The 11,685-nt window shown below is 40.4% G+C and overlaps 1 protein-coding gene across 2 annotated transcripts in view; it reads right to left on the bottom strand.

Annotated features, from left to right (window-relative positions):
- The window catches only part of GXYLT1 (glucoside xylosyltransferase 1), a 16,687-nt gene extending 8,065 nt beyond the window's left edge, over positions 1-8,622 (bottom strand). Inside the window, exons 1-5 of one of the 2 annotated variants that reach the window (XM_072401474.1) lie at positions 8,386-8,622; positions 5,853-5,945; positions 3,213-3,387; positions 1,316-1,441; positions 573-824 (exon numbers count right to left, since the gene is read on the bottom strand). In XM_072401474.1, the coding sequence (XP_072257575.1) occupies positions 573-824; positions 1,316-1,441; positions 3,213-3,387; positions 5,853-5,945; positions 8,386-8,543 (804 nt within the window). In that variant the 5' untranslated portion in view covers positions 8,544-8,622. The remainder of the gene's footprint in view (positions 1-572; positions 825-1,315; positions 1,442-3,212; positions 3,388-5,852; positions 5,946-8,385) is intronic. The other variant, XM_072401475.1, reaches the window with a different exon arrangement.
- Positions 8,623-11,685: the final 3,063 nt, after the last annotated feature.

Here is an 11,685-nt window from a genome sequence, read left to right as displayed (position 1 = left end):
CCCCCCCTGAAAGAATATTTCATTTTGTTTTCCTCTTCTCTTTTACTTTTTTCTTTAGTTATCTCTTTCTTAAAAGTTATCTTTATTACATTATATACATTTATTTTTCTTTAACATTATAACTTAAATTGTATCATTTCATGTTACTTCCTTTTTATTGCACCTTTGTTTCATTTTATTGTTATACCTTGTAACCTTGTAAAACTCAAACATAACTGTAACAGAAAATACAAAAGAAAAAAAAATAACATTTGCCAACCAATAGCAAACCATTTTTAAGAAAATATTTCTAGGTTTGCTAGATCACCCATGTTCTCCAATGATAGTCTATTCTTTACAGGTTTGGAGAGTTTTAATAAATCAGGCCACATGTGCCTCCAGTATCCTAAATCTTTCCTACCTATCATATCCATTTACTTACAATCCTTAGACTTCACATGAATCCAGTTTTCTATACCAGTTACCTTTGCAGCAAGTACAAGAAAAAATTTCTAAATTAGGCTTTATTAAGGCTTTAAAAACAAAATATGTTTCAGTGGAGGAAAAATTGGAGAAAAAGTATATTTACTTGCCTTAAAGTGTTTCATTCGTATACGAGTCATATTCATTAACATAACTCCGGAGTTAATGCCGGTCTTTCCATAATATGGATGCCGAGCAAAACGATTATACCATCCAATGCGTGGCTCTTCATGTTCAGGGGCCATAGCAGCAATCTGAGTAGAATTGAACTCATCCAGAAAAGACCAAATATCATCCATGGGACGCAAGAACAGTATGTCTGTATCGACATATAATAACGAATCCACATCCTTCAATAACAACTGTAATGCAAAAAAAAATAATTTTTTTTACTCTAACATAGCGTTGTTAATGGGAACAATTATAGGATAGAAAAAATAGGAGGTATTACCAGGCAAAAACAAGTAAAACCTAATAAAGAAAAAAAAAATTCTACTTGAGCCTGCATTTTACATATTAAATCTTTGTGTATTAACTACAATCCATGTGAAGTTGTTGCTAAAATATTTGTATTTTCATAACCTCTCTATTTGTCAATGTGACCATTGTCACACTATGGGAAATGTGAAATTCTACAGGGGCCCCAGAATAGGAGGCAAAGTGAAATATTCCAAAGGGAAAACCAGATCTGACAACAGCCTTAAGAGTGGACTTCCTTTCACTTTTCTAAGAGAAATTAGATGGGGGGAGACTTTAAACAAACTGTGGTCTAATTTATTTACATGCTACAGATACAAGTTAGGTGATTAATGAATCTAACATTACATAATCAGCTTCAAATAGTGGAGATTACCGGCAAGAACAGTCTTTGTGATGCACAGGGCTTGAAGAGTTTTCTCCATTCTGCTGCATTTTCAGGAGGAAAGGATATAGGGTACAAAGTATATTTAAATTTCTTTGAGATCTGCCAGCTGTTGAGCTGAAAGACAAAAGGGAGTATTTATTATTAATCTACATTGAACAGCCCAATTTAACAAATGAGCATTAAAAACAATTATGGTCAGCAAAGTACAGTAACCCATTGCAACTGGATTATTAGTGTACAAAAAATTATTGTACAAAAAAGGATATAATAAGTGTCATCAATAAAGTGCAGCACAACAACATTCATATAACAGTATACAAGACAAGAAATACATGGGGTAGGAGGGAATAGGGGACACATGAAATACATCTATAGAGGATTTTATCCAGAACAAAAACTATTAGTAAAAGAAGAAGAAGAGTGCATCAGCTATATTGACCTAAGTGACCAGTGATAGCAGCATAGCCTTTCCAAGGGTGGGTTGCCTGATGGTGGCGATTGTCGACCATGCCAGTACAATGTAGGCCTCAAAACTGTTCAAAAGTTCCTTAAGGCACATAAGCTTGTTTACATGGTTAAACCAAAGGACAATGTGAGGGGGATAGGATTGTTTCCAATAGAGTTGGTCTAATAGATTGAGTTCTCCAATAGAGAATAATTAACCATATTGAAGTTTTTCTGAAATGCCAGAGAGCCAGGTAACAGTGAAAAAAAATATAGGAGTGAATTTATAATGGTGTTCTAGTTAAACAAAGTCCAGGTATGTTTCCTTATGTCTAAAAAAGGACACAGTATGTGTACAACTAAATCACATTTTACAATTAATGTTCAAGACACCACACCTTGCCATCTGAAAAAAAAATAGCGTCAAATCCCAATCCAGAGTGAGCGGGGCGGAAACTGAAGAGGAAAGGAGTTTTGTGGCATACAAAGAAAAGGTTACTTATTTAGGTAGGTTGTTACAAGCTTAAAGGTAATCAGTGTAATATTCTGCTAGCACATTAGAGCAATATTTGATCATTAAACAAAAAAAGCATAGTCAAGTCTATCATCAGTTAGACTAAATTTGTCCTGATTCTGACGCGTCTCTACATATGGCTTCTTCATGGAAAGTTGAAACCGCTAACATGTCTATGGAAAACATGGATGTATTGGTTGTAATGAGGCATAAAGTTTTTGCACTTCTGCCTTATCTGCACACCATCTGTCAAGGAACCTGCTACAAACTGTACTCTAGTCTTGTGTCCCCTCTTGGCACTTCCACCCCTTTCTCATCTAGATTGTAAGCTCAAAAGGATAGGACCCTCTACCTATTGTACCTTTGTTTCATTAAACCTAAACAGGTTTCTGCATTCCTACCATATAGGTTAATGTACTCTGTACAACGCTACAGAGAGCACCATTCAGCTGGGTGCACCACCCAGCACTTTTCAGTAATTACCTGGCTATTTTGGGTTGGTTAGTTACTGAAAAGTTAGGTCACAGTACAATGACCACCACCCGCCTACACTTCTCCCCACCCAGCTTAAAAAAACATCTAGGGAGAATACTAGAAGACAGATAATAATATTGGGAGCAATGCTACTTTTCAAGACATTAGGCATTGAAAACTGGTCTCCTAAGCAGTATTATTTGCTCCTGTTTTGCACTGGCTTGGTGTGTTAATCAATGCATACTAAAATGCTCCTGTTGGCAGTTTCATCCCATATCCAAAACCCATACCGGTAGGTTATTTGCTTTTCCCCCTAAATAAGTCATCGACTAAATCAGAGACAATAAATGGTGGCGTTCTGTGAGAAAAAGTTAATGAAAGGACTATGTGTGATATCTTGGTGCTATAGAAATAAATATTAATAATAACAATAAATGTGGGATGATCACCTACAATTTTGGTGAACTCATTATGCAACTGGTCTTCAGCAAAGATGTGACAGTGAAGAGGTTTTCTACTAAAAAGAAATGCAGACTTTAGCATTGTAATAGTCTCTTCCAGTCTATCGCCGCAAGCCACAACTGCCAAGTGCATAGTATCCAGGCCATGTTTTATAGGAAGATTATATCTGAAAGACAAAATGCAACAAATACAAAGTGATAATGAAAACAGATGCAATAGATAATTACTAGCAATGACCCATGACCTGGACTGACACATAGGGATAAATTTATTAAACCCTGTGGTGAGTGACTTCAATTGCTCACAGCAGGTGAACCTTCCCATTGCAAGTGTTTTAAATTCAAGTGATTAATTGTTCTGCATTAAATGCTTGAATAATTATCTTATTCACAGTTTTATAAACATGACCCATAGTTATTAGCAACAGTCATTGTCTCTGCTGAAATCTAGGTGTCAAGATTCACAGGTTCCTAAAAAGAAACTTAATTATCCTCCCATCATGCCAAAATCACCTATTTTAAACAATGGTCACATAATGAATTAAGTACTATAACTGTGTTGATTACAAATGTTCTAAAGATCAAAATACAAGGTCGGATTGACCTCTGTCCTTATAAACATGCCATGCTTAAAATATTTGCTTGGTTTTCCTCATTTTAATGATTGTGAATTAAAACCTGCGGCAGATGGACTGCCGCAAAATCCAACAACAAAACCCAAAATTAGCTTTCTTCAGCATCCAGAAAAATAAAACTTTGCTTTTCTTCAGCAGACATGACAACAGAAATATAATCTTCCAGCAACAAACCTAAGTTTGCAGCTTAAGTTTGTATGACCAGGCAGGTCATATACCAGGCAGGCTTGATTACACCGCCAGCTTTAGTTGCCAGGAAAACCCAGATTTCCCCTGTGTGTTGCGGGATGACATGTGGTTATGCCATCCCAAAACGATCAATCAACATGGCTGGGGATCATCCGGAAGCATAAGAACAAAAGTAAAATGGTGGAGCCCAGTGCTGGAACACAGACATGCGAGTTGGCTGGGTTTAGTTTCGCAATAAACAAAGTCCCAAACTGGTAAAAGGCACTAGTGATAAGAATTCTGTAATTGGGGAGGTTGCTGTGTTTATTAGAGGGGCACCTACCACTGTCATCCCAGAGGCTTGGATTCATATACCAATACAATATTTATCAAACAGGGTTCCTCCAAAAGTGGCTAGGAGTTCCTTGAGCAATGAGTGCCCCTCGGGTCAGTTGACACTAATGGGATTCCTCCCATGTTAAGACATTGTAGAATGACTGCTCTAATCCCGGATACCACACCAGTTACCACACAAGTACTTACACCCATGTAGATATCATACAGTTATCTCCCAGAACTATGTGGGAACATAAAGCCTCACCTACAAACACAGCTAATGTCTATGCACCAGGTCCAGTCTGGCCGATTATTCCTCCTTGAGCAGGCACTGAGATGGGATGAAAAGGCCCACCCAACCTTTCATTTCATTCCAGAGCCTGGGACCCTGGAAAGGTTTTTTAAGAAACCTGCAACCATCAGTTGCTATACTACCCTGTGCTTCTTTCCCAGTAGTTTACCAATCTGTCTACAGCTATGTACACACATAAGAAAATCTGATATGTGTACAGTGGTCCTCCAATGTCGTTCATCAAATCACCATATGGCTGGATGAGCCCTTTTGAAATAATTGGGGCTGTACTGCGCAGGCAGGAGACAATGGCATTGGAATAAACTTGTATTTGCCTAAATGGCATAGCTTTCAGTTCAAGATTTACTCACTCTTTTCTGTCTATACATCACAGGCAATGTGCCTTGGTATTAATAAACTGTATCTATAGAGCGCCAATATATTATACAGCACTGTACATTAAAGAGTAGTTACAAAGATGCAAACAATTATGCAGAAGGAGGAAAGGAGCTGAAAACAAATTGAAAACAAATTGCTAAAAAAAAGAGACAGGAGTTTTTTGTAAAGATACATGCAAAGTCTGTTCTACTAAAAGACAAATATTACTGTTTGGATTAATTTTAGTTTTCCTTATCTTAGTATTACTGGCTTTTCAGAATCCACCACTGAAACAGACTGCAATGTAACATTTTATCAAGTGTTTTGCCTGGGCCTCTTCAACCCTAATGTTTTCCAGGCTCTCTGACTACCAAAGGTTTGTGCACACACAATATCCCAGAATCTAGGTGCTATGTTAGATTATTTCAGATAGATTACTCTTTTTCTTGTGCCATACCAACCAAGACACTGATAGCTGGACATACAGAACAAGAATGGGCAATAATATTTTAATTATGGTATTGCAATAGGTAATAAAATGATCTAGCAGGTTACCAGAAAATATACATGGAGTATCATTGATTACTTTGCTTTAATTACTTGTACAGGTATATATTACTGAAAGTGAATTATTACTCAAACGGCTGTGATTATATTAGAACTGTGCATCTTATAATACAAATAACAACTTATATTTCTTTAACTGCAGCTATAGATTGCTTTACAATGTGTTCCACTGAAAATTAAGTCATTTAATGGCTAGTTTTTCTATATGTAATTTTCTATATGTAATAGATCCATTCCATAAAACTGCAAGTCCTACCTAAAAGCAGCTTCCCAAAAGCAGTCCTTTCCACACACACCAGTGGGTAGCATCCAATAGGGATTCCAGAAAGAAACAGATACATTCTTACACCTGACAGAATGAAACACAAAAGTTTCCAGCTATTAGAAAGCAGTGCTTTTGGAAGAACAAAAAATGGTTGGATGTAAATCCTGTCATGCTACAAAAAAACAAAACTCTAGGGGATCCAACAGATTCACCTGTAAATGTAATGCAAACATGCACAAAATTTTATATTTAAGTCTGGATTTCTCATGCAAAACTGAATGTTGACCCACTTCTACCATTTCTATGCCATCTAACCAATCGGTTGGCACCACATTTAAAGTCTAAGAAGGAGGATTACCTGATAGAAGAAGAGTAAGGCCAAGGTTAACTTGTACTGAAAGGTTAAACATTCTTACATTGGTTCAGTTGTCTGTATTTGTATATATAATGCACAAAATCCTGGGCTTTTGACAGATGTAAGATGCCGAGAATGAAGTTATCTTGCAGGACAAACCTTGAGAAAATATGGGTGGCAGAAACCAGCTCTGATCTAGAGGTGTATTCTTTAATGGGAATATATATTTAGCATGCTTGCACATAACTGCAAGATCTACCTATCCACAGCCACCTTACAGTTCCACTTTAAAATGTTCTTTTTTAGCTCTGAATTAAGTGGAGAAGGACTACAATCTGGGCACAAAGATGATCACCGCTCCCTAGCTCTGTCCCGTGGTGTGTAGCAGTTCAAGAAGGTCAGTATAAATGTTTTGGACAAGATCAGCTCAGCTGTCAGAACAGGCAATTTCTGTTCTTACTCTATGAAAAAGCCATGTAAGATAAAACACATCAAGTCGGGGAGATTCTGATGGCAGCTTTAAGCACATTTTGTCCAGAACAATAGGATTTTTGCAGACATCACTGGTGTGGACCTGCCATCAGAGACCTGGTAAAGGTGACACTTCCTGCCTCCATAACCACCAACTCTAGGAAAAGAAGCAGAAATCTATTCAACCAGTAAAGGTCAATAAAACTCTAATAGGGGTTTTAACCATGTTTCCTGGTAAAATTGCGGTTGCATTGCAGTCCATAACCCAAAGTTACCAATTATAGGAAATGCATCACAATGCAATTTTATCCTCAGCCCCTTTTAGCCGGGTGCACCACCCGGCACTTTTCAGTAACCACCCAGTTGTTTATGGGTGATTACTGAAGAATTGGGTTACAAAACAGGGGCTGCCACCCGCCCACAATTTCTTCCCTCCTAGCTAAAAGAAATTTCTTGGTAGAACACTGTAATGGGATGATGCCCCCTCATTTCTGGAGAAAAAAAAAGTGAAGGAACTCCTACCCAACTAGTATACACAAAGCAATAAAAAACTGACATAGTGTTCCTCAGCAAGGGTTCCTCCAAAAGTTGCTAGGGGTTCCTTGACACCAATGATCTTTTTTTACTATCTGTAAAGGTATATATATATATATATATATATATATTTCCCAATGGCCAGCAATGTAAGAGGAATTCTTCCCCCTGACCACCACACTTACATACCGTTAGCTGCGTATATATTAATTATAGAAGGGATTCCCTAACACAAGAAAGTTATTTCAAGGAGTTGCCCCATGATTAAAAGACAGAAGATGTAAACCTTTCTAACTGTATCCAATAAAGAAAGATGCTTCCAACAGATTTGTTTTTAACCTTCGGCAAGTGATTGTTACTATCAGACTTCTTGAAAATGTTTCTACTTTTTTAGCCCCAGGTGAAAGAATGAACCACCTTACTATTGTTATACTGAAACTATCACCTGTCCAAAGTTTTATATTGACTTCTTCTAAATCTCTGAACACAGTGTGCACACCTTCCAGTCCCTCATCTTCTGCATAAGTCAATTCATTTCTATGGACAGGCATTTATCTCTGATATACAGAATGACGATAGGAATTAAAGGGGGTACAAGTGGGGGCCTTTGTAGTGCAGGCTATGCCGATCACCAGGATTCTTCAGGAACAACCTGCACACATGTAAGTGTGAACTACAGTAACAACACATATGTCTCCTGCCCGGTCGGCCAGGACTGTGCTGGGTAAATGTTAGAAATAAATGGGCACATCTATCTAGTTTCTGTGTGAGCCCCTCCTCCTGTAAAGTTCTGGTAAATAACTCCCTCACAGGTGGGCGAGGGTCCTCACCTAGGCCAGAATGACAACAAGGCCCTCCTGGAGTAAATGCTGGGAATTATGGAGAAAGCAAAGTCTCATCAGAACATGCTCACTTTGCATTTCCCAAGACTTTCCTGGAAAGGATTGTGAATTTTGTATATATTTATATAGTGTGAGTGTTTTGTAAATGAAGGGGTGTGGACAGTTTGAATCTTTATTAATGAATTAGCCCCTTCATATTATGACCCTGCCAGGGTTACTATGGCAATGTCCTAGTTCTGTGCTCAAAACCCACCCCCCCCGACACACACTGTGGGTCAGGTGACAGAGACGGTCACGTGTCTGTATATATATATATATATACCTGTATCTGTGAGACTGCTCCGCCCGCCACCGAGCAGATGAGATGAGCGGCTGCCGGCCCTCGGTGTCTCCGCTCCCCCTCTGGCTGAGGGCGTACAGGAGCGAGCAGAAGCCACACACCAAGCAGAGCAGCACCAGCCGGGACACCGAGCGCCTCATTACACATTCCTTCCGTCCAGGCAGCTCCCCGGCCTCAGCCTATAGCCGAGCCGCTTCCTTCCGGGAGCTCCCAGCCTACACCAGATCCGGGGCGGGGACATGAGGTGTCACAAGCCGGGAGAACAGGGTGTGCGGCTGTGCGTATGGCACATGGGTCGGCACCGACCGGCTGGCATTGTGCCCCTGCAGTGCCATAGAGGGGGTATGGAAGGGCAGATACAACACTGCACATGGAAGGCAAACCCTCCTTCTAATTGTAGGCAAAGCAGAAAATGTTAAAGCCCTGGTCATCTGTGGTTTGTTTTATATCTGAATGCAAAGAGATTTCTCTTCCTGGCATGTAGACAACACAAATCTCTCCAGGATATGTACATCACGGGAATGGCGTGGTGTTACTAAACATGCAATGGGGCAGAAGGGACATCGCCTAACTCAGGGGTCAGCAAACTTTTTTGGCTACTAGGCCATTTTAGGAGGTCAAGAATGCACTCTAGGCCAGATTCTCTCTCTAGTCCTGAGCTGATGGCTCTGCCTCCACCAGGAACGCCCTTGAAGGGAAATCCCTCTCTTCTGCTATGCATATGGAGGGGAGGGAATGTCCCCTTACCCTGGAGGCCAGAAGTGGTAATGCCGGTCGGTCGTGGTAAATAGGGAAGGGAGGCATAACAAGGAGGCTCAAAAGCCAAGGGTGGCCGACCCGTTTGCTGGGATTAGGCTGGATTGACCAGGGGGGTGTTAAGCTACGTACACACGTCAGATTTTTATCGCCCGATAATCGGCATCGGCCAATTATCGGGCGAAAATCTGCCGTGTGTACAGTCGGTGTCGTCCATGGTCCGGACGACCGTCCTGCCGGATCCATGGACGACAGCCGATCCTATTGAAAGGGAAGGGGAGAGCGCCCAGCAGGGTGCCGCTCCGTCGCTCTCCCCCTCCCCTCTCCATAGAGCATGAACGGTGCTGTATGTACAGCACCGTTCATGCATCGTGCACTCCCTTGTCGTTGGAAAGGATCGTGAAAGATCCTTTCCAACGACAAAAATTGGCAGTGTGTACGCAGCTTTAGGCCGGAACAGACTAGTGGCTAGGCCGTATCTGGCCTACCCCTGGCCTAACTACTTCTGTAATAACGATCTTAAGTCACAAGGAAATTGTAAAAGTTGGTTCAACTGACATTTCTTTTTGATTCCTTTCACCTTCTTTGCCCTTAAATGTGTTGATTCCCCAGGAGATGGGTGGGGACATGACATAGATGGTGGGCAGTGCTGCAGATGTTATGCAGGGGATGGTCTCATACTTGTGGACATACTGCAGTTCTGGCCAAATATTTTCTTTCACTTTCCTCATTGATTCATTTCATTTTGCCCAAAAAGCAGAAATCTCTGGCCTTTCATAATACGAGTGAACAGGGCTCAGTCAGGACAATGCTGGAGGGAAGATCGCTGGATCCTGGTCAAAGGTAAATTATGTCCCAGAACTATGCAGGCAAATGATGGGTCAAGACTCCTTGCAACTTCTGGAGGTACCCTGGGGCATCCTGGAATTGGCATCTCCATTTTAATGGACAGCTTTCTCCTTTAGTGAGGTTGAGTTTAGGAACCCCCCGCCCTCCCCAAGTACAGTCCACCTGGGATAATACCTACCTCCTACCCCAATCCAGGGACTGTTCCTCCAAGTTGTCTCTTGATGTGTGTGAGCTAAGAAACTTGCAACAACTAACGTATCACTAAGACAAACTTCGCATAGTTTTAGCATTTTACACCCAAAGGTTCATATTGTGTCGTCCTGAAAAAAAATGCAGCTCTAACAGCAGTAATCTCCATCCTGGTTTTTACTGCCTAGTAAATTACTGACCAAAAAATAAGCATGCAGAATAGGAATTCAGACTTCACCAACATGCTTGTCCTGTAAGTGACTCCCTAGGTAATGAAGTCAGATAAAGTATGACAGCTCCAAGTCTGTATCACCTTCTTTTCATACCTCTGAAGCTAAATATTTTATGTAAGTTTTCTTGACATGGTATTTTGACTGTGATGTTTGTATATATATACATTGTTCACTAGGGGCCCCACTTTTAAGCAGCAGTGTGTCCTTCCCAAACTATACAACTGCTTTACTAATAATGTGTTCAGTGCTGGTCTTTTTCTAGAAGAGAATGAACATTCTATCTGATCTCTACTCCTAAACTGGCAAAGGGCTTACTACACTGCAAATAGTGTGTGGCCATTACCAGGGTTGTATTTGAAGTACAATTATAGGCTCCTGGTCTAAGCCTTCCAACCTCTCAGCTGTGTTCAATGATATTTAATCATGAGTACCAAAACTTTACGGTCCAAATATTATTTTAGGGCACAACCCAGCCTCAGTCCTCATCATATGGATGGAGGAGTTTTATGCATCCATGAAGCTAGTTTACTTGTAAACTTCCAATATTCTTTTAGTAGTTTTATATAGTGGGGCATCGGTGGCGGTGCCAGGTGGATTTTGGCGGGGTCACACAGTACTCAGCAGGTCAGACATAGTGTAAAAGCTGATTGACAAGCTTGGAGTGATACTGAGCTGCAATCTGGTACCTTGGTGATATTACATCACATTGTAGGTCCATCCAGCACAGACAAGGATAATAGTATTCTGCAACAGTACAGCTCCTACAAGAAATAATGGGCCCAGGGTATGCATATTCCAAAATAAGAAGTCCTGGTGGGGATGATTATAAAGCAAGGCTGTGTGACAAAAAATTACATCCCTTTAAAATAAAAGCAACCAATGAACAACTACTCATTTTTTTTATTAACGGTGGGGGGGAGTCAATTATTTAGGGAAAAAGTTTAGCGGTATTGTGGCTTTCAGTTAAATTTAACATCTTAGTAATCTATTCTGAAGAATTTGTGTGCAACAGCAGGTGTCTCACCTGAGTTATACATTTTTAGGTCCTGCATCGAGTGGCAGCCCCTGTATTGTGACCCAACTCTTCAGCCCATAAACAGCCAGGTGGTTACTGAAAAGTGCCGGGTGGTGCACCCGGCTAAAAGGGACATACATTGTTGTATGTATACATAAGAGAAGAATGTCATTCTGTGGTGTGAACTGTTTTTTTTTTTCTTAATCCAAGATATTTAAGCAAAGCACAATAATGCAACAG

This window comes from Pyxicephalus adspersus, chromosome 2 (genome assembly GCF_032062135.1).
Source record: "Pyxicephalus adspersus chromosome 2, UCB_Pads_2.0, whole genome shotgun sequence".
Lineage (NCBI taxonomy): Eukaryota > Metazoa > Chordata > Amphibia > Anura > Pyxicephalidae > Pyxicephalus > Pyxicephalus adspersus.
Note: the sequence above shows the minus strand (reverse complement) of the source record. Positions and strands in the feature narration are given on the sequence as shown.